We start from the raw sequence: 22,661 nt of genomic DNA on the forward strand, positions 1-22,661 counted from the left end.
ACTGGTCTCTTCTCTCCAGCACTAGGTAAGGGTCCCTACCAACTGGCCAGCGTGGCAGGCGGCAGGGTCCTGGTGGCCACCAAGGCTGCGGGCAGTGCCATAGTCTTAGTGAGCGCAGAGGACGTGGCTCCAGGCGACATTGTGAACTTCTTGCTGACAGCTGCACTATACAAGGCCAAGGCTCACGGTAAGGCCTATCTCCAGCCCCACCCAGCCCTTGGTGGAGGGAGGCAGTTGCCCGAGGAGGGGAGGATGTTGAGGCCCTAAGCAATCTGCTGTAGCTGGAGAAAAGTGGGGTTTGGACAGGTGCCCCTTTCCCACTGAGACAGCCTTTTGGGTCAACCTGTTAGTCTCTTCGAAGAGGTACCTTCCCTCTTCTCCCTGGAAAAAACAGGACATTTGTACCTTGCTTTACAACATTGCTGTATTCTAGAAAACCCTGGCAGCAATAATTGCTACTTCCTCTCCCTCTCCTCGTCCCCTTCTGCCTGCCCTCAATCTTCTTTCCCCTCTTCTCTTCCCCCTCTTTCTTCCCTCCCGCCCCCATCTCTTCCTGCTTCTTCCTCCTCCCCTCCCCTTCATCCCTGAGACTGCATAGACTTTAAGTACCAGAGGGGAGCTGGCTGATGTGCCGACTCCAGTGGGACTTTCTTGTGTGAATGGAGGAGGAGGCTCTCAATTTGCTCAAGTTATGGTCCTGAATTCTTGGCAGGTTACACAGATGGGGACACCCCTGGAACCCGCTTTAACCTTTGGGGTCTCAAAAGTTCCGCACACCGGACAAGCTTAGCTTTAGCGGGCATTGTCCTCCCTTAGGAGTTCAGTAATGTTGGAGGGGTGACCGGAGCCTTGCCTGGTGCAGAGAGACCCCTGAATGGTATTTTTGCTGGGCCCTGGGCCAGCCAAGGCCTCAGTTTAACCAGTGCTAGGAAGTCTTTTCTGTGGCCATTTGTGTGTCCCAGTGTGCATGGACTCTGTGATCAGCATATCTACCCCCGCATCCTGCTGGCCCCATCTGGTCAGTCTCTCCCTAACCCCAGGGGTAGTCCATGTGGCCCGTCCTGGCATCACCTGGAACCGTGAACCAAGATGCTTCTCAGAGAGTTCATCCCAGTCTAAGGATTCAAATTCTCAGATTCTCAGGGTCAGTGGTTTATCTGGTTATGAGGACCCCTCCCCACACCCTCATCCCTGCCTCCCTTCCTCATCCCCTCCCTCCCTTTCACTGGACTCTATTCCCAGTCCAGACACAGAGCTGGGTGCTGGGGCATCAGAGATGGAAGAGACTCATCCCTGCCCACAGGAAGTCCACAGTCCCATCCAGGAGACAGACATGACATGATCAAAGGCAGTTAATGTCTGTGGGAACACTTGGGAGGAGCCCCAACTTAGTCTTGGGGAGTCAGGAGAGGCTTCTCAGAATAAGTGGTGTTCCCTTGAGGGGGGGGGGAAGAAGCCAGAGACCGCCTGTAAACCAAGCTCAGGAGTTGGGCTTTTATTCTGAGGGCAGCGGGGAGCCATGGAAGGGCTTTCAAGAGGGGAGGGACCCTCCAGCTCCTGCCCAGGCCCAGGCACAGCTAGCATCCCCAACTGTGGGTGATGTTCACGGTGGTGTGAGCCAGGGGGACAGTAGGAGGTGCCAAGAGGAATCACGTCACCATCCAAGAAAGCCCAGGACTGGGCCACCCCCACCACCCAAAAGGGAGCACTTCCTTCCTAAACATTCCTAATCCCCAGGTCCGTGTGTGGTCCTATTTTAAGAAGCATGTCTTACAACCTTCTAGATGCAGTAGATCATCTGCTTAGTTCTCCATTCAACATGTTAGTCCAGTAAGAAATAGTCCAGAGGAGGTGATGTTTTTCCAGTGGTTTTCTATAAAACCGTGTTAAGCAGAACCCCAGGGTAGCTTGTCCTTGGAGAACATCACTGTGGACAGGATCCTCAGAGTGAAGAGGCTGTGAAGCCCAGCCTCCATCCACCTCAGTCAGGCCTGGGTCTCATGGGCAGGTGGGAGCAGGGCTCAGTGAGGACGCCTGTCCCCACCCCTACCCTGTCCTGTGCTCCTTCCCTTATACCATACCCAGGGTACTGGACAGCAGAAGAGAATGTGCCTTCTAAGTGAGATCTGGGGTGGCTGCATGGAGGTGTCCCTTGAACTGGGCCTTGAATGATGGGAAAGATTTTGATGGGAAGAAATGGAGAGCAGAAAATGTCACAGAGGGGAAGACTCAGCAGTCATTCAGGCCTGAGCCTATCACTCTTGGGAGTTCTGATGGCCTGTTGGAATATACTACAGGGACACAAATCACAGCCTGGCATATCACAGGGGAGGGTCAATTTTACTTGAAGACTTAGGGAAGAGATTACTTATTTATTAATAATAGTAGCTCACCCTTCTTAGCACTTGCCGTGTTCTGGGCACTGCTCCCGGTGCTTCATATATACTAACTTATGTAGACCTCGTGTCAGTTTTAGGAGGTGGGTGCTGTTGTGTTCCCAAGTCACAGATGTGAGAACTGTGGCCCAGAGAAGTTAGGTAATCCACCCAAAGATGTCTCACTAGTTAGTGAAGCAGCCAGTCCTTTATCTGAACGGCTGTGCCATGCTACCTCCCAAAGAGAGATTTAAAAAGAAATAATTTTTAGAGAATGGAAGGTAAAAGTCATATGAATATTTAAGGTAAAACACAAGCCTGTTTTACCTCTGGGTCTGGGTTGCAGCCTCTCCTCTCTCAGGAGGACTTACATGGTTGAGAACTTTGATCTAGACTGAGAGCAGCCTTTATGATGAAGGAGGGCGAGTCCCTGAGAGGGAAGGTGCTTGCCTGAGGTCACCCCGAGAACATGAACAGAGCTGGGCTGGTACACAGCGCCCTACCCCTCTGTGCTGCCCTGCACCCGCTCCTGGGTCCCATCCCTGGGGCCAACTGTGCAGAGGTTAAGATCCTGAGCTCTGGCCTTCACCTGCCTGGGCTCCTAATCCTGCCTCCCTCGTCCACCATCAGTGAGACTCTGGGCCTCGCTTTCCTCATCTGTAAAATGGGAATAACAATATCATCGCCTTCTAACCTAGTATAGATTTTAGTTGTTTATTATGTCTATCCTCCTCCCACTTGAATATAAGCTCCATCGTGGCAGGGATTTTTTTTTGGGGGGGGGGGTTGTTTCCTGTTGTGCCTAGAACAGCACCCAGCACATGGTGGGCCCTCAGAAAACATGAGCTGCCAAGAGAATGAATTTGCCACCTCCCAGGGCTCTCTTGGAATTTCATAAACCAGCAGGTAGAAGGCTTGCTTAGCATCATGTCTGGCACATAGTCATTGGTAAATAGCAGTTGTTGTTATTACTGTTGACGATGAATCCTTCGTCCGTGTGCCTCCTCTCTTCTCACAGCTGCTCAGGGATGTGTAACGGGGCTACATGAGCGGGGAGGGAAGACACACCAAGCCCCCGCTAGGTCTTTCACGTACACCATCTTGCTTACCCCTCACAAGAGCCTGGCACGTCGAGTCACTAGCCCACAACGCAGCCGGCTGTGACAGGCCAGGACCCCTGGGCACCTGATTCGGGGCTGACAAAACCTGCAGGGCCCTAGGCTGGGGGTTATCTGCCCAGCAACAAGCCCTGCTTTCTAGAAATGGGCCTTTGTGGACACAAGAAAGAGGACAGCAGAGACCAATTGTGGGGCTCAGAGCAAGCCCCTTCTCCTCTCGGGTTCACTGTTTTCCCATCTGTAGCTTGGACTCAACATGCCCCTCAGTCTACCAGCTCTGACCCTCCGGGATCCTGTGTGAAGCAGGACCAGGTGGGGTCACTGACACCTGGCACATCCCCAAACCCCAGCCTGTCCAGTAGAGCCGATAGAATGTGACTCCTCCAGGGCAGCCATTTCTGTCAGTCTGTTCCCTGCTGCATCCCGAGCGTCTAGAATTCCTCCTAGCACACAGAGTGCCCTCAAAAGGTTTGCAGGGGGAAGAAAGGAGGGAGGGAGGGAGAGGGAGGGAGAATGGAGAGAAAGGAAGGACAGAGGGAGGAGGGAAGGAAGGTGGGAGGAAGACACCTCCCCGAGGTTTGGCAGCTGGTGGCTTATCTAACCTTCCACCTCCCTCAGCGAGAGGCGGGCTGCACAGAGGGGCGGCTGGCAGGAAGAAGTAGGTGGGCAGGCCTGGAGGAGCAGGGCCCAGCTAATCCACGGGGCGGTTGCTGTCCTGAGTCACTGAGGTTCTGCGCCCCACCTGCACCCCTGTCTGCACTCACCTTACCCACTTGGCTCTTTGCAGACCCGGACGTGGTATCCCTGGAGGCAGCGGACAGACCCAACTTCTTCCTCCACGTCACGGCCAATGGGTCTGTGGAGCTGGCTAAGTGGCAGAGCAGCATCGCCTTCCACCACCACGCCTCCTTCTCACTGCACCGGGGGACGTGGCGGGCAGGCCTAGTGGCCCTAGAGTCACTGGCAGAGCCTGGGTCCTTCCTTTATGTGTCGGGGCCCACGCTGGTCCTGCGGCTGTATGAGCACACGGAGGTGTTCCGCCGGGGCACGTTCTTCCGCCTCCTGGGTAGGTGTCCACTCTGCCATCACCCCCAGCCCCTCATCAGACTGCCCTTCCCACCCTCTCCCACCACACCCTTCCAGTTGCCCTCAAGAAGCAGAATTCCCACTCGCCTGGCTCAGGGAGATCACCCTTGGGTGCTGCCCCAGAGATGGGAGGTGGCAAGACCTCCATGTTGGTGGCCTAGGGAGCCGTGGGCAGTAGGGCTTGGGGCCCAGCCAGCTTCCTGGGTCCTGTCCACCCCACAGGCCAATTACCTGGTCTAAAAATAGGGCAGCCTTTATGGAAGCGAGGCAAAAAGTGCTCCCGGCCACAACTTGCTTAGCCTACTGGCTCAGGTTTCTTGCTGATGGGGACACACGCTTGCCCCGTGAGTTCCAAGACTGCACCCTGGGGCGCCAGCCTGAGGATCCAGCAGTCTTTCTCTCCCGCAAGGCAGGCCCAGGACCCTGGGCAGTATTGGGCAGCTCCACACGCTTTCCAGCGGAGGCCAACGGGTTCCAGGGCTTTGCCATCCCCTTGCCAAGTGGGTCTGCCCCCAAGTGCTTGATCACTGCCTACTCCCTGGAGGAAGTGATCACAATTTCTCTACCACTCCAGGCAGGCCTCTCTGCCCTGCATGTGGACTTGTATGTTTGTGCCTGTGAGGGTAACTTGTGCCACCTGAATGGATCCGTTTACATACATGCATAAACGTATCTCCAGCCAGCCTCCTCACTTATCACCTCCCCTACAAACCAGGCCTGGGCCAGCTCATTCTTACATTCAGTGGTCATCCATAGGTCCACCAATGAACCCCACCCAGGGCAGATTCCTCACTGTCTATAATGGCAGAACTTGGGTCCCTTTCTGGAAGACAGAGCGGAATGAACCCAGGCTTTGAAGCCAGACAGCCTCGGGTTCAAATCCTGACCCTAGACCTTGGCACTTGGAAGAGAGCTCCCCACCATCCAACTCTGTACAATGGGAATATTTGCCTCATAAGATTCTTGTGAGGATTGGTCGCATCTTGTGGGTTTTGCTCTGGGCCTGACTTATAGTAGGTGCTCCCTGAAGGTAAGTTCTCAGTTCTAGTCTCAAGGATCTTAGAAAAGCAGATCTCTTCACAGTCGTCAGCAGTGTGGGGAGAGGGGTCCAGAAAGGGCTGCTCTCTCTGGCCTGTTGCAGAGCTCACCCCCATCTCCCTGCTCAAGCCATGGTTTCAGAGACTAGTCACTTCTGCGAAGATGGTCCGGAGTCTTGTAGGCCTCCAAGTCCCCCATTGTCCACAAACTTCCTCTGAGGATTCCTCATCTGTCAAGGCACTGGCAACGGGACCTTTTCTGAGGAAATCTCTTCTGGGAGAGTTTAATTTTCCCATCATCTTCCATGCTTCAATTTCCTCATCCATAAAATGGGGATAAAAATAGTGCTGCATCACAGGATTATTGTGAGGATTAAAAAGGAAATACTTGTGAGATGTTGAATGTCGTGCTTGGTGCTATTCAGGGGTTGGCTGTTGTTTTTGTTATTATTACTATCATTAGCCACCAGGGTCCCAGGGGTGCAGAGCAAGCCTGCCCATCACGGTCCCAGAGGGGCGGGGCAGCCTTATGGACAGATCAGAGGTCTGTTTGGCTAACAGCCTTCTCTTTGGCTAATCCTTAATGCCTCAATGCCCTGCTACAACTGCCTGCTCTATAGCGCCCCGCCCTGGGGTTCTTAGCCCCTACACCAAGCTCCCAGAGCCCCATCCCAGGCATAACCCAGGCACCGCACCCAACTCTCAGGAATACAGTTTATTTTTTTATATGCTATTACATTTCATTTCATTTCATTTCATTTCATTTTTCTTTACTTTTCCTACACGCGTCCATTTGTCTCTTGCATGGAACAGGGTAGGGATGGGCAGAGCTAAGATTACCTCTGTGTTCTGTCACCTGACCCTGAGCTGGTGTGCAGTCTCACCCAGTCTCGGCACTCGGGGTGTGTTACTTTTCCAGATGCCAAACCCTCAGGGGCTGCCTACCCCGTCTGTGAGTGGCGCTATGATGCTTGTGCCAGCCCCTGCTTCCAAACCTGCCGGGACCCACAGGCAGCTGGCTGCCGCGATGTGCCCAGGTGAGGGGGCATGGGGTCAAGGTGTGTACATCACTGGTTTGAGCATGCGCATGTGTAAGTGGGCATGTAATCTACAGGCACAGGCAGGAGCATGTACTGAGGTGTGTACACTTGTGAATACATGTGTTGTGCGCTTTGTGTATGGGGAACTGTGTACCAGAGCAAACCTGACTTACATGGTTATGCGTGACTACTGATTTGTGTATGATGTCCATACAGCTGGGCCCCGTGTGTGTGGGGGTGGTTCCTCACAGCAGTGCATATGTACATGTATGTGAGATGCGCGTATCTGGATGTTGGTGTGGTTGTGTGCGCATGCAGGTGTATGCACTGATGTTTTGACACTCTGCACTCTGCGTGGATATATATGTATCTGTGTGAATGTTTTCAAGTCTTGCAGGTGTGACAATGTGCCTAAATGCAGGCACCTGGGAGCATGTGTGAATTTGTGCACAAGTGTGTGCATAACCAGACCTTGTTCATGTTTCCCTCTTGGTCTGAGGAGCAGGTGGCAGGTGTGTGCAAAAGTGTGCCACACACATATTTGGGTATATGTGCTCCCGTGCACAGTCTCTTTGCAGGCTCATGTGCCTTGTGCCATAAGGAGGGGTGAAGCAGTGCTCAATCCCAGTGGAAAGGGGTGATGCCCTCTATATTTCAGACTACTAACTGGATACCTTCTCTGTCCTCAGGGTAGAAGGCTGTGTGCCTGCATGCCCCACCCCCAAGGTCCTGGATGAAGTCACACAGAGATGTGTCTACCTGGAGGACTGTGAGTGATCTAGATTTCTCATCCCTCCCTCACATTTCCTGTACATCTCCAGGGTTGCCTTGAACAATCATGCCCAGAGCCCCCAGGGCCCTGGAAAAGCAGCATCAGTATCGGGCCTCTGGAAGAGACCTTTGGAGGAGGCAGAGACCTCATCCGGTCCATTGTCCCCATGGTACAGAGAGAAAGATGAGGCCCAGAATGGGGAAGGGACTGGCTTGGGGTTGGGTGCTAGGAATATGGTACAGGCAAACTCAGACCTGAGGTCTGTTGGCTCTGAGCTCAGGCTTTGAGGTATGGGGCAGTGTCCAGACCTGCTGACTTCTAGGAGTCATCCAGTCCCACAGGGCAGAGGCCCCTGGGTTGGTCAGGCAGCCTGACTGGACGTGGGAAGCTGCCTTCCCCCGTGTTCACCTAAGGCACTGGTCCCAGAGCCCTGATTCACATCCCTGCCCAGTGAAGTGGGCCCCCCCCCCCCCCGCCACCGGGGCAGCAGGCACTTCTGAGCTTCTCTCTCTGCCCCAGGTGTGGAGCCCGTGGCTGTGGTTCCCGCAGAGTCTCTTGGCAATGAGACCCTGCCTCCCAGTCAAGAGCTGCCCACTCCCAGTGACAAGGAGCTGCAGTTTCCGCAGGAAACCCCCGGGACCCCCTCCCACAAGCCAGCGCTCACTCCAGCTGCCCTACTCAGCACAGCCCTGAACCCAGCCCTGGCAGCTACTCAGGGGCCGTTGCTGCCTCCAGACCCCTCACAGCCCACCCCGCAGCAGCCGCTGGCGGTCACTGTATCCAGCCTCCCTGCCCAGCCCACAGAGGCCCCGACCAGCCAGGCAGTGACTGCCAGCCACCTGGCCACACCCCCTGCCCCAGAATCCTCATCCTTCTCCCTTCGGCAGCAGACACCCACACCTAGCATGGGGTCAGGTGCTATGAAGACAACTAGGGTGACTCTGACCTTTGCAGGGAGCCCCAACATCACAGTCTCCTCCCAGTCACCCCCTGCGCCTCGCTTCCCACTCATGACCAAAGCTGTGACAGTCCATGGCCCTGGCTCCTTGTCTATTAAAACTACCCCCCTCCAGTCCTTCCCAAGCCTAGAGCTGCCTGCAAGCTCCTCCTCCAGGCCTGTGGCTTCCCCTGCAGTGACCTCCCGGCCCCCTACTTCCTTGGGATCCCACAAGGCTTTACTGACACCTGCAATAATGGAGGCCATGAACAGGACAGGGATCCCCCGGCCCATACCAGCCCAGAGCGTTTCTAGTCCCAGCAGCCCCCTAGCTGAGGTGAGAACAGAAGCAGAACAGGTCCCTGTTAGTCCTCTGACAACCAAGAGGGTAGAGATGGAGTCACCGACAGAGAAGCAACCCGGGCCCGGCCAGCCCCTGGGTATCCCAGCATCCTCACTTCCAAGTCCCTTCCCCACTGCCCCACTCCATCCCGCCCAACAGACCACCACAGCCACCACGCTTCCGGCTCTGCACCCAGGGACTCCAGCCGCCACCAGCCAGTCCACAGCTGCTCACGGGCTGGGGGTCACACCCTCCGTGTCTCTGGACTCAACTCGGCCACCCCAGCTCCTCTCAGGCCTGCCTCTCGATACCAGCCTGCCCTTGGCCAAGGTGGGCACATCTGCCCCAGTGGCCACGCCCGGGTCCAAGGGTTCTGTCACCACCCCTCTGCTCCCACAGCAGCAGGCCACACCTCCCACTATGGCCACAACTCCACCTGCTCAGACACTCAGCTCAGCACCACCTCTCACCCCAGCTGTGGGCCAGGTAGACCTGCTTCATCACACAACCCCTCAGGCAGCGGACGTGACACTAGGCCTGGTTCTGGGAGCCATACTACCAGCCTCTGGAGTCGTGGCCATGGATGAGGGGGCAGCCTCCACGGTATCTGTTGCCCCACGAAAAAGTACCGCAGAGAAGATGTCCATCCTGTCCAAGCAAGTGTCTCTGCCCACCGGGATATATGGCTCTGCCCAGGGGGGTCCCACAGAACTCAGACCTGCTGTGGCCCACGCTCTTGCTACCTTGGCACCTGAGGCTCAAGGCCCCTGGGCCGGCACAGTGCCACTGGTGCCCACATCCTATTCCCTAAGCGGCGTCTCTGCCAGGACCGCTTCCCGAGAGAGCTCACTGGTTCTGCTCCCTCAGCTGGCCGAGGCCCTTGGAACCTCGGCTGGCCCTGCGCTTCCAGCAGAGCTGGGCGTCGAGGCCACCACCAAGCAGTCTGGGCGCTCAGCCCCAGCCCAGAGCATCGCAGCGAGTTTGGGAGAGACCTTGACAACCACCACTGAGGACAGCACGTCTGCCGCCTGTGTCGTGAGTGACTTGTCAGGCCCCCCATGTGTGGACCCTCCATGCCTCTCTCCTCCTGTGCCCCCTGGCTGGGGCACCGTCATGCTGTCACATTCCTCAAGGCCTACTCCTGCTTCTCCTTCACTGGCTGCCAGGCTGCACAGTGGGTCTTCGGTCATCGCTCTCACCCTTGCCCCGCGCTCTGGAGCCTGACAGATCCTCCAGGCTCCTCTGGGCCCCCGATGTCATAGTGGAGTCCGACCATTCCCCTAGGGCTGATTGGATGACTTAGCATGACACCCAGAGTTATGACATCATGGGTGTGCTGGCACGTGTATGTTTGTGTCTGTGGAGCCACCTAGGACTGTGTGTGCGTCGTTTACATGTGTGAGACTCAGGGTGAGCCCTCCTATGTCATCGTGTGCATTCTCATGTGTGTGATATTTGGTGTCACAACACAGTGTATGTCTGTGCATTGATAAGAAAGAGAGAGAAAGCAATATTGTGAGTGAGTGTGTGTGTGTGTGTGTGCGCGCGCGCGCGTGTGCGTGCATGGGTATTTCTGAGTCTGAGCTAGTGTGTCTACACATCTGTGTACCTGGAGCTCTCAGCAAGGGCTGGACAGATATGCAGAGGTCTCTGGGAGTCAGTCCTCTCACCCCCAATCTCATGGTCAGCCCATCCCCAGGCTCCCGAGGGACATGCTGGGTGCGTGGAGGATGAGGACACCAGTCTCTAGTAGTCTTACCTCTGGGTCCCCTGCCTGGCTGCAATCTACATTGGAAAGGATCTTATTGCCCTTAGGCTTGAGGGTTGGGGCCGGGGGGTGGGGGAGTGAGTGGCTGTGGCACTAGGCTGGGTACTCACGCTGTCCTTCCACCCTGTGCCCCAGCCAATCGCTGAGCAGGACTGCGTCCGCCACATCTGCCTGGAGGGCCAGCTGATCCGAGTGAACCAGTCCCAGCACTGTCCCCAGGGCGCCAGGCCCCCTCGCTGTGGGGTCCTGGGCCTCGCAGTGAGGGTGGGCGGGGACCGCTGCTGCCCTGTCTGGGAATGTGCCTGTGAGTCCTGGGGTCCACCCGATCCTCCCCCGGTGTGACTGCTGCTCCTTACCTGCGTGGTCCTCGGCCTTAGGGTAACCCTGACCTGAATGCATTCTCCTATGGGACCTCTTGTCTCCGTGTGACCTCTGACCTGGCAGAGTCCCTACTCTTGCAACCTCATCTCTGTGATGCCTGCTCAGAGTGACTCTCCAGCCCCCAGGGCCTCTGAATCACCCAGGAAAAAGCCACGGTGCCTGCCCTTTGCTTCTGGGGGGGCCTGGTCTCCGGAAACATCCATTTATTCTTCTCATCTCTGCCCCTCCCCCAGGCCGATGCTCAATCTTCCCTGACCTAAGCTTCGTAACCTTCGATGGGAGCCACGCAGCCCTGTTCAAGGAGGCCATCTACATCCTCACCCAGAGCCCCAAAGAGATGGTCACCGTTCACGTCCTTGACTGCAAAAGTGCCAACCTGGTGACTGCCCCCTACTTCCTTTCCTTCTGGGGCCTTGGGATTGACTAGGCTTGGAGGGGAGATTGAGCAGTGAGTTGGGTTTTGAGGGATGCCAGAGGTGAGGCCAAGTGCGGAAACTCTTGCAGTAGTGCCCTCTGTCAGGTCTCCTGGAAGGGACGTGTGGGGAAGGGTAAGCAGAGTGCACCGCCCCCTGGCCCTTCCTGGGGCCTGCACCATTTCCAGCTTGTCCCAGCTGCCTAGGCCTGTGTGGGAGGCACTGAAGGGCAGAGGAGCGGGGATGCCACTCCGAGGGATGTGGCCTGAGGTCAAGAGTGCTGGCTGCAGAGAATTACCTACTAGGATATCCCCATGAGCCAGGTGGAAGGAGGTAGGGTATTTTTTGTTTGTTTTTAGTTTTTTAATTTTTTTGGCTGGGCTTACAGGCGGTCAGGTAGAACCAGAAATGTTCCATGGGATTCTGTGCACCATCTGCACAGCCCCAGGGAGTGTGCCTGGCATACTGAGAGGGGGTGGCCGAGGAAAGTGTGCTCACAATGGCTCACGAGGAGGAGGAGACACAGGACTGGGCTCCAAGCTGATGAGGGCTGGGCTCTCTTGCAGGGGCACCTAAACTGGCCCCCGTTCTGTCTGGTGATGCTGAACATGACTCACTCGACCCATCAGGTCACCATTGACCGTTTCAACCGGAAGGTGAGTGCATCCGAGAGCCAGTCTTCCTGGGGCAGCGGTCATGCAAGGGGTAAGGCATCCGGGGTGGGGAGGGGTTTGAGGCTATTCATGATTGAGGGCAGGCGTGGGCAGGAACTCGGATGGATACGTTGGTGTACTGTTAAGTGATTTAATTAAAATATCTGTGGCCACTCTAATGTCAGGGAAGCACATGTACTGGGAGGAATATTGTAAACGAGAGGAAGTTAGAAATGGCAAGAGACAGTGACCTTAAATGATTGTGGTTAAAGTATCTACTTCTGCAGTTTTTATAAAAATGTATGGTCATGTGCAGTTTTTATAAAAATGTATATTTCTAGAGCCCCTTCTGAGAAGGGGACTATATAAGTGAGGAGCCCTGATTTTAAGCTTCATTAGCTTCACATGAAGCCCACCTTTGCCAAGGAGGCTGGTGTTCAACATCCGCCCATCCTGTGTTGCTTTGCTCCTCCCAGCAGGTGGGTCAGAGGGGCTGGTGTGTGTCCTCCTCTGGTCCTGACTCTCCCCACCCATTCCTGAGCCAAGACCTGCAGCCCTCCTGTTAGGACCTGCCCTTGAATGTCAAGCGTAGGGCCACCATACCCTCTGGAGCTCTCAGGAACCTCCCTAGGTTTCATCCCTAAGGTTTTTAAATGTTTCCATTAAAAGAAATTTAAGGTATAATTTGGCCCCCAGTAAAATTCATCTTTGTTAATGTGCAGTTCTACAAGTTTTAACAAACACCCAGTCTTGTAACCACGACCACGGTCATGACGTAGAACAGTTTCATCACCCCCAGTCGATGCCCTGTGCCACTTTGTTGTTAGCCACCCCCACCTCCTGACAACCGCTGTCTTCTGTCCCTATACTTTTGGCTTTTCCAGAATGTCATATGCCGAGAATCAGAGTATATAGTGAGATTCACCCACCTGGCGCGTATCAGTAGTTCGTTGATTGTTATTGGTGTAGTGTTCCGGCGTACGGATGTGCCGCTATTTGTTTATCCATTCGCCAGTTGAAAGACATTTGGGCTGCTTCCAGTTTGGGATGCTCACAGATAAAGCTGCATAAGCATTTGCATAATGTTTTTTTAATTGAAGTATAGTTAACATTCAATGTTATATTAGTATCAGGTTCACAACATAGTGATTCAACAATTTCATACATTACTCAGTGCTCATCTGTACAAATGTAGCTGCCATTGTTACTGTATGTGATTACAGTATTATTGACTATATTCCTTATGCTGTACTTTTCATTTTCATGACGTATTTGTTTTATAACTGGAAGTTTGTACCCATTAATTCCCTTTATCTATTTCACTCATCCCCTACCCACCTTCCCTCTGGCAACCGCCAGTTTGTTCTCTGTATTTAAGTCTGTTTTAAATCTGTTTTTCTTTTTCTTTCTTTCTTTCTTTCTTTCTTTCTTTCTTTCTTTCTTTCTTTCTTTCTTCTTCCTTCCTTCCTTCCTCCCTCCCTTCCTCCCTCCTTCCTTCCTTCCCTCTTTCTTTTTCTTTCTTTCTTTCTCTCCCTTCCTTCCTTCCTTCCTTCCTTTCTCTTTCTTTCTTTCTTTCTTTTTCTTTCTTTCTTTCTTTCTTTCTTCATTTGTTTTGTTTTTTAGATTCCACATTTAAGTGAAATCATGCACCATTTGCTTCTCTGTCTGATTTATTTCACATAGCATAGTACCTTCTAGGGCCCTTCCATTTTGCCACAAATGGCAAAATCTCATTCTTTTTTATGGTTGAGTAATAATTGTATGTACACACACATATGTATGTATAAATAAATCTTCTTTATCCATTCATCTATGGATGAACACTCAGGTTCTTCCCATATCTAGGCTATTATAAATTATGCTGCTATAAACATAGAGATACATATATCTTTTTGAATTAGTGTTTCTTTTTTCTTTGGGTGAATACCCAGTGGTGGAATTACTAGATCATATAGTATTTCTTTTTTTTTTAATTTTTAAAAAAATGTTTATTTTTGAGAGAGAGAGAGACAGAGACAGAGCATGAACAGGGAAGGGGCAGAGAGAGAGGGAGACACAGAATCTGAAACAGGCTCCAGGCTCTGAGCTGGCAGTCAGCACAGAGCCCAACACGGGGCTCGAACCCACGAACCGCGAGATCATGTCCTAAGCGAAAGTCGGATGCTTAACTGACTAAGCCACCCAGGCGCCCCATATTTTTAATTTCTTAAGGAACCTCCATAATGTTTTACACAGTGGCTGTACCAATTTACATTACCAGTAGTGCACAAGGGTTCCTTTTCCTCCACATCCGCAGCAACACTTGTTATTTCTCATCTTTTTATTCTAGCCATTCTGACTGGTATCAGGTAATCTCTTGTGGTTTTGACTTGCAATTCCCTGATGACTAGTGATTTTGAGTACCTTTTCATGTGTCTGTTTGCCATCTGTATGAATTCTTCGGAAAATGTCTATTCAGGTCCTCTGCCCATTTTTTAGTTGGAGTATTGTGGTTTTTCAGTGTTGAGTTTTTAAGTCATCCTAATAGATGTGTAATAAGATCTCATTGTGGTTTTAATTTGTATTTCCCTAGTTGCTGATAACATTGAACATATTTTTATGGGTTTGTTTTCCATGGTATATTGTCTCTGGTGAAGTGTCTGTTCAACCTTTTGCACATTTTAAAGATTATGTTGTCTATTTTATTGAGTTTTGAGAATTTTTAAAATATTTTGGATACAAGTCCTTTATCAGATATAAGTAGTATCTCCCAGTCCATGGCATGTTTTTTCATTCACCTTTGTGTCTTTCAAAAGGCAGAAGTTTTTAATTTTGGTGGAGTCCAATTTATCAGTTCTTTCTTTTATGGATCATGATTTTGGTGTGCTATCTAACAAACTTTTGATTAATGCAAAGTCTCAAAGATTTTCTCTCACGTTTTCTTCTAGAAGTTTTATAGTTTTAGGTATTACTTAAATTTTTTTTTAGAATTTACTTATTTTTGAGAGAGAGACAGAACACAAGCTGGGGAGAGGTAGAGAGAGAGGGGGAGACACAGAATCTGAAGCAGGCTCCAGGCTCTGAGCTGTCAGCACAGAGCCTGACTTAGGTCTTGAACCCACCAACCTCAAAATCATGACCTGAGCCAAAGTCGGACGCTTATTTGACTAAGCCACCCAGGTACCCCTACTTAAAATATTCTTGAATTTCGTTCTAGTTATACTATTTGGAAATAATTCAATCCATTTGAAGCTTGTTTTGTCGAGTAGAGCCAAAGTAGTCTTTATTCTTTATTTTTTATACAGTGATTTTATTCTTTATTTTTTTTTTTAAATTTTTTTTATGTTTTATTTATTTCTAGGAGAGAGAGAGACAGCGTGAGCAGGGGAGGGTCAGAGAGAGAGGGAGATACAGACTCTGAAATAGGCTCTAGGCTCTGAGCTGGCAGTCAGCACAGAGCCCGACGCGGGGCTCGAACCCACGAACCGCGAGATCATGACCTAAGCGAAAGTCGGACGCTTAACCGACCAAGCCACCCAGGCGCCCCATTATTCTTTATTTTTTAAAATTCTAAGTAGTGATTCCCCGCTACTGAAGCAGTAGCCTTCTCAAAGACTACCCTATATCATGTGTGTTTTTGCACTCTAGCTAGTGGTAGCTTTAACTATTCCCTGCCCAGGGTGAGACCTGGGAATTTTTGTGTCTGTTCCTTTCTGGTGATTGTTTCCCTGGTCTCAGGTAGTTTTCCACCTGCATACACTGGTCAGTATCTAGCTGAAAATTCAGGACAGGTTCAGGGCAGTGTCAGAGAAGGAGTGTCCGCAGAATTTCTGAATGTGCACTCTTTCGCTCTCTCTCTCTTCTCTTTCTACATCTCTCTCTCTCCCCCTTCCTTTTTCTTCCTCTCCCCGGCTCTTTTCCCTTCAGCATTTTGCTCTGCAAACTCTTGCTGTCTTGGCCCCCAAGAACTCCCAACTCTTGTCTCATAAACTCAGGGAGCCCACCACACTGGGTCCCTTCTTCCCTTCTGCACCATGAGCTAGAGACTTCCTCTAAGGAACAGCTAGACAATCATAAAGCTCACCTCATTTGTTTCCCCTTTCTCAGGGATCACTCTCCTGTGCTGCCAACTGTTCAATGTCTGAAAACTATTGTTTCATATAATTAGTCAGGATTTTTGGTTGTTTCAGGCAAGAGAGCAAATACAGCCCTTATTTCTCCACCTTGGTCAGAAACGAAAGCCCAAGTCCTTAGTTTTGAAAATGTGTCCTTTGTGTTTACTTGAACTTAGAGTTCTGTGAATGCAGGTGAGGAGGCCTGGGCTTCGGATATGACTGTTCACACCCAGAACTGGGTGACCACACCAGGTTCATGGGGTCCCAAGCCCTGTCTGCACAGCTAGAAAAGCTCGGGCTGTGAGAGCACCAGGGATTTCCCAAGGTCAGAGTTTTCCAACACAAGAGTTCTTGTCCTCAATAATTTGCAAACTGATCAATAAAACAGTGATTCTTATAAGGGAGGGAAGTATAAAGTCATTATAAATATTTTAAGATTCTAATCTTTTCATCTCCCATTTCTATAGAGTAAAACTAATAATCCATAATACATACAAATTTAACCTTGTCAATATGTAGCAGAGGTTGTAGCTTTGAATTTCAAGTGTTTGATAGAATTAGGGTATGTTGCATGATTAACAAATATTGACTGAGACCCCAATTTATGTCAGGCTCAAAGGCAAGTGCTGGGAATTCAAAGGTGGATAAGACAGAATTTCTGCCCTTAAGAAACTCATAGTCCACAGGGTGCCTTGATGAGGGAATAGATTCCATCTTCATGGTCAGCACAGAGATGAGGAAGCCCCAGAGAAGAGACACCCAAGCTAGAGGCTGGAGACTTAGGAAAATCTCCCTTAAAAAATGATCTGAGCAGAATCAAGAAAGAAGAGAGTGATTAGAAAGGGTCAAGGTGTGTGTTTGTTTGGGATGCAGCCTCCCTCCCACTGCTGTATTTCTTGTTTTATCATTTTGTGCTCATAAAAATGGTTTCAGAATTTTTCCATGCACCTTGGACTGTATCTGGGCCACATGTGCCTGAAGCAGAGCTTGTGACATAGTTTGATAATGTTTGGTGGATAAATGGATGGATGTATGGATGGATGGACGGACAGATGGATGGATGATCAGATGAGTGGACAGGCAAACTGTGCTCGCATTGAACACTCCCCTCCCCCACAAGGTGACTGTGAACTCACAGCCTGTCTGGCCCCCCGTAAGCAGACACGGATTCAGAATTGAGGACACAGGCCACATGTACGTGATCCGTACGCCATCACACATCCAGATCCAGTGGCTCCACAGTTCAGGACTCATGATCCTGGAGGCCAGAAAAACCAGCGAGGCCCAGGGCCGGGGCCTGTGCGGTGAGGTGGCACCCAGCTGGCGGGGGAGGGGCGGGGGGGGTGATGGGGAGGAGATCTAGTTCCCTGAGCTTCCTGAGTCCACCTCTGCCTCCAGACACAGATTCCTCTGTGTGAAATCAAGGAAAGCTGGGACAGAGCGCCAGGCCAGAGGTGGGACCAGCAGAGCTGCCAGGGCAGAGAGACCTAATGTCTTATGTTCTGGGGGCTGAAGCTGCCAGCAGGGAGATGGCGCAGGGCTCTGGCCTCAGCCAGTTGTCACGTTAGCCGGGATTGTCTGTCAGCTTCCCTGATAGCTTCCTAATACCAGATAATCCTTCCTGTCTGCATGTGCGTGGGCACTTCACAAAGCACTTCCACACTCTGATCTCACTTAGTGTAGGTCATCCACATAACAGCCCTAAGAGATGGCCATTGAGCTAAAGAAGAAAGAGGGCCCAGAGAGGTTAAGTGGCTTGCCTAAGCTCACACAGCAGAAGTGCCACAATGCATAGAACTAGAGCCCTTCAGCCACAGCATATCTGTAGGAGCATGCCCTAAGGGACTGGATGTATCTTGATAAGGAAAAGGGGTGCAGGAAGAGTCTGAGTGTGGACTGCCACACCTTCCCAGGACACCCCATGACAGACGGCCATGGTTATGATGGCGGAAGACATAGGAACACTTACACACACATACTTGTGTACCCTCCATCCATTAATCTGCACCCATTCTTATTCACACTTGCACCCTTGTACTCAAAATGCCCTCTACATGTGGACTGACACATGTAAGTCTGGTCCCTGCTCCTTCTTTCATTTATTTACTATGTACCAGTCAGGGGACAGATAGTACACAAAGCAGACAAAGTTGCTGTTTTATGTAACTTCTGTTCTTGCCGACTTATTGATACAAACATCTTTACACACACACACACACACACACCACCACCACCACCACCACCACCACCACCAGCATTGCCACCACCACCACCATCCCTTTGTCACCGTTTCTTCCTTGCATTGTTTATGCCAGGCAAGGAGTGCTGGGGGCAGCAGTGATCCCCTCCCTAGGATACCTTCGTGACTCAATGCCAAGAGCCAAAACGCAGCCACTGGGACCACTGACAAAATCTGAAGGTTTTGTAGTAAATCATGCTTTATATTCATGAAACTGGTGGCTGGAGGTATGAGAGCAGAAGTCAGCTGCTTTATCTCTGTTTTATCCACACTAACACTTACTATCCTGGGCACCCGGCTGGGCAACTTGGGGGACTACTGAGAGAGTGAGAAAATGAGTCTAAAGGAAAATGAGACTTTGCACTCAGAGCAAGACATACCTTCAAACCAAAGCCTGCTCTGTAGAACTAGGAAGGTCATGGACAGGTGCACGTGAGGGGCACTTGAGGGACACACTTCTGAGGAGGGAACACACTTTCAGGCAGAGGGAACAGGATGAGCAAGGTCAAAGGCAGGGAAGTATGTGTTTGGAGCCTAGAGTGTGAGAGATGAAGCTGGAAGTTAAGGTCACGTTAGAAGCTGTGACAGATAAGCTCTTGCCCCACTCCCATCTCAGTGCCTTTCAGCACAACTGAAGTTGATTCTGGCACATGTAAATTCCCAACGGGAGACTCTGTCCATCATGTGGCCCTGCCATTCTCAGCACGAGCTTCCAGCTCCACCGCAGGAAGAAGAGTTATGCACCAGTGGTCACTGCCTCATCACCCTCACCCTGCGGCTGGGACTCAGCAGGGCCTCCCCCACCCCAGGAGAGCCTGGAAAACACAGGCTAGCCGACAGCCCAGGAAGAAGAGGAAACCGGTGTTACACTTAGCCAGCAATCTCTGCCAGAGCAGATTTTTTTGGAGTAACTTTTCATTTTGACACTGTGTTAAAAGTAGCATGAAGAACTCCCATGTACTTTCTATTCAGATCTACTAAGTGTTCGCATTTTGCCTCATTTACTTTTCCTGTCTCTGTGTGTGTATGTAAAATACACACATATATATACATGCATGCAGATATATATGTATAAATACATCTATGCATATAAGACATATATATGTGCACTTTTCTATTTGCATATATATGCATTTTTATGAGCAATTTGAAAGTATGTTTGAGACACTGTATCCCTCTATCCCTAAATTCTTTGGTGTGTATTTCCTACGAACAACAACATCTTCTTACACAGCAGGTTTCTTAGCTTCTCTGTGCCTCATTTCTCTCATCTATAAAATGAGGATAATAGTAATACCAGCCTCAAAGGATTGTTGTTACGAAGTATGCAGAGTGACATCTGGGGACCTGGGCGTGGTGGTGATTATTATAGCTATCGGGATAATTCTGCTCCATTTCAGGTATCTGTGATGGGGACGCAGCCAATGACCTCACCCTACAGGATGGTTCTGTGGTGGGTGAGGCTGAGGACCCTGCTCCCTTTCTGGACAGCTGGCAGGTGCCCAGCTCCCTGACCTCGGTGGGCCAGACCCGCTTCCGCCCAGACAGCTGTGCCACAGCTGACTGCTCGCCCTGCCTTCGCATGGTGTCCAACCGCACCTTCAGCGCCTGTCACCGCTTTGTATGTACCAGCTGCATCCAGCACGGGGGTGGGGGGGGGAACCTCCCAAGGTAGAAAGGGCAGCACTACCTACAGAGGGGCCCCCAAAGAGGTGTTGAACTTGGGACTGGATTAGGAGTCTCCCGAAGCTCCTTGTTGCCCCTGGACAGGGCTAGGAGGAGCCAGATGCTGGGATGGGGGGAGTCTGGATAAGCAGTGCTGTCTGATGCACGTGCCCAGGTCCCCCCAGAGTCATTCTGTGAGCTGTGGATCCGGGACATCAAGTACGTGCAACAGCCCTGTGTGGCCTTGACCGTGTATGTGGCTATGTGCCACAAGTTCCACGTGTGCATCGAATGGAGGCGCTCTGACTACTGCCGTGAGTCAGGGGGCTGAGGCGGAGCAGGGAGGCTGGGGTCTCCTCGATTGCTTCTGTTGCTCCCACGCCCTGTTAATCACTCATTCGTTCATATTAATAAGTTAAGAAATATTTTATAAATAAATCCATAAGTACATTAATAAAGTAACAAATCTATTTTATTATAATTTAAAGTAATAAGTCAAAGGAATATTATCTGATTATTCTTTAATTTATTGAATCTTCTTGCTTCATCTGTAAAATGAGGACAGTAATTGTAGCTCCTTCTAGGGTTGTTTTGAAGGTGACAGGAGATAATGCGTGCAGAGTGCCTCACCACATGGTTACCATCCAGGAAATATTCGTTCTTTTCTCTCAATTCTTGGTCATCTTTGTCTTCTTTCAGTCTCTCCCCTCCTTCCCTGATAATGGAGGTGAGATCCACCTCCTCCCCACCCTGTTAGGTTGGCATTAGCGGGGTCGGCAGGGGTAGACTGGCCTCGAGTGGTTTGATTTACAAATGGGAACACATCTAGATAGGAAGACCAGGCCTACAATATGACAGATAAAGGATGCCAAGACCAAATCACCCAGAGTAGTGTTTTTCAAACTGTGGGTGTGAAATCAACGTTAGGGGTCAACACCACATCAAAAATCCGCGATAGAATAGAAAATGCTAGTGGGTACTGCACCCAGAACGATTAAATATTATTTTGTGAAAAGGTTTGTTTTAATATATCAGTAATTCTCAAACCCAGCTACCCTTTGAAATCACCGAGGAGCTTCAGGAAGTATTAATGTCGGGCCCCACAACAAGGGATTCCAATTCAGTTGCTCTGGAGTGGGATCCTGGCAAAGGCATTTCAAAAGCTCCCAAGTGATTCCTTTGTAATCAGGTTTGAGGAGCACTGTTCTACATGCAAGTGTGTATTGGACTCCAACATAAAATCTACTTTTTACGGTTAAGAAAATTTGAAAACACTGCTTTAGAGCAAGGGGTTGGCAAATGTTTCCTGTAAAGGGCCGGATAGTAAATAATTGAGGCTGTGTGAGTCTGGATAATAACCCAGACCGTGTGGTCCCTGTCACAATTATTTACCTCTGTCCTTTTAGTGCAAAATCAGCCAGATACAACAGGTAGATGAATGAGTGTGGCTGTGTTTTAATAAAACTTTATTTGCAAGTTGGTGGGAAGTTGGATTTGGGCCATGGTTTGTACCTTGCTGCCTCCTGATCTAGAGAAGGGAGGAAGTGCCACAAACCCCTTTGCACTCTCTGTGAGGCACAGATGATGCTCTGAGGCCCCTGCTCACTCTTCCTCGGGTCTGAGCCCGGCCCGGTGCCCACTGTGTCCCTGCAGCCTTCCTGTGTTCCAGCGACTCCATATACCAGGCGTGTGTGGCAGCCTGTGAGCCCCCTGAGACGTGCCAGGATGGGCTGCTGGGCCCGCTGGACCCAGAGCAGTGCCAGGTGCTGGGTGAGGGCTGCGTCTGCTCTGAGGGCACCCTCCTGCACCGGCGCCACTCAGCGCTCTGCGTTCCTCAGGAGAAGTGTGGTATGTTCTTCCTCTATCAGGGTAGGGCCCTCCAAAGCTGCCTCACTCGAGGGCCTCCTCGGCCCACCTGCTACCCATGTCTGAGGTCCACCTGCATCCCTGCAGGTCCATTTTGGGGATGGTCAGTGCCCCAGGGAGGGTCTAGCCCGGGACAGTCTGGGCCTCCTCGCCCGCCTCAGCGCCCCGTGCCCCACCGTGCCCCCCACTGCAGCCTGCACTGACAGCACGGGGGTGCCGCGGGCCCTGGGGGAGACCTGGAACAGCTCCCTCAGCGGATGCTGCCAGCACCAGTGCCAAGCTCCCAACACCATCGTCCCGGTGGACCTGGAGTGCCCGGGGCCCCGGCCTGAGACCTGCCCACGTTTTGGGGAGGTGGCCCTGCTCCTGCCCACTGAGGATCCCTGCTGCCTGGGGACAGTTTGTGGTGAGTCCGACCCTTCACCTCCCTCCACCTCTACTTGAAGACTGTTAAAAGGCTCCAGCTCTGCCTGGATGCCTAAGACAAGGCCTGGGCAAATGAAAGTGTCTGGGGTCGGGGGTGTTGTGAAGAGTGGAGAATACTTGGTGGGGGGGCAGGGGCCACACTCAAGAATCAATGTAGGGTAGACTATGGAGCCCGGCACCCTGGAGAACCCTTCCCCCACTCCTTTGCAGCCTCGTGACCTCAGCGTTTAACATCCTCTGTGTTTTAATCAACTCTACTGTAGCACAGGCTGATCGTAGTACCCACCTTCCGGGTTGCTGTGAGAATCTACAGTTTCTTCTGATCTAGGACAGCAGCTGGCACATGACCCATCTCAATGAATATTACTTATTAATGCTCTTCTGTCCAGCCCTGGACCTTCTGTGTGGCCCTCAGAGGCCCCTTCCAGGAACATGGGTCCTTGGGGGC

At 51.4% G+C, this 22,661-nt stretch overlaps 1 protein-coding gene across 1 annotated transcript in view; it reads left to right on the forward strand.

Annotated features, from left to right (window-relative positions):
- Nucleotides 1–22,661, forward strand: part of OTOG (otogelin) — an 82,624-nt gene that overhangs the window by 48,275 nt on the left and 11,688 nt on the right. Inside the window, exons 32-44 of the mRNA XM_039236740.1 lie at nucleotides 20–187; nucleotides 4,281–4,559; nucleotides 6,536–6,653; nucleotides 7,346–7,425; nucleotides 7,948–9,743; nucleotides 10,612–10,780; nucleotides 11,091–11,236; nucleotides 11,837–11,926; nucleotides 17,138–17,321; nucleotides 19,657–19,877; nucleotides 20,097–20,235; nucleotides 21,575–21,769; nucleotides 21,981–22,193. Coding sequence (XP_039092671.1) covers nucleotides 20–187; nucleotides 4,281–4,559; nucleotides 6,536–6,653; nucleotides 7,346–7,425; nucleotides 7,948–9,743; nucleotides 10,612–10,780; nucleotides 11,091–11,236; nucleotides 11,837–11,926; nucleotides 17,138–17,321; nucleotides 19,657–19,877; nucleotides 20,097–20,235; nucleotides 21,575–21,769; nucleotides 21,981–22,193 — 3,798 coding nt within the window. The remainder of the gene's footprint in view (nucleotides 1–19; nucleotides 188–4,280; nucleotides 4,560–6,535; nucleotides 6,654–7,345; nucleotides 7,426–7,947; nucleotides 9,744–10,611; nucleotides 10,781–11,090; nucleotides 11,237–11,836; nucleotides 11,927–17,137; nucleotides 17,322–19,656; nucleotides 19,878–20,096; nucleotides 20,236–21,574; nucleotides 21,770–21,980; nucleotides 22,194–22,661) is intronic.

This window comes from Hyaena hyaena, unplaced genomic scaffold, assembly GCF_003009895.1.
Source record: "Hyaena hyaena isolate Hyena2069 unplaced genomic scaffold, ASM300989v1 scaffold_116, whole genome shotgun sequence".
NCBI lineage: Eukaryota > Metazoa > Chordata > Mammalia > Carnivora > Hyaenidae > Hyaena > Hyaena hyaena.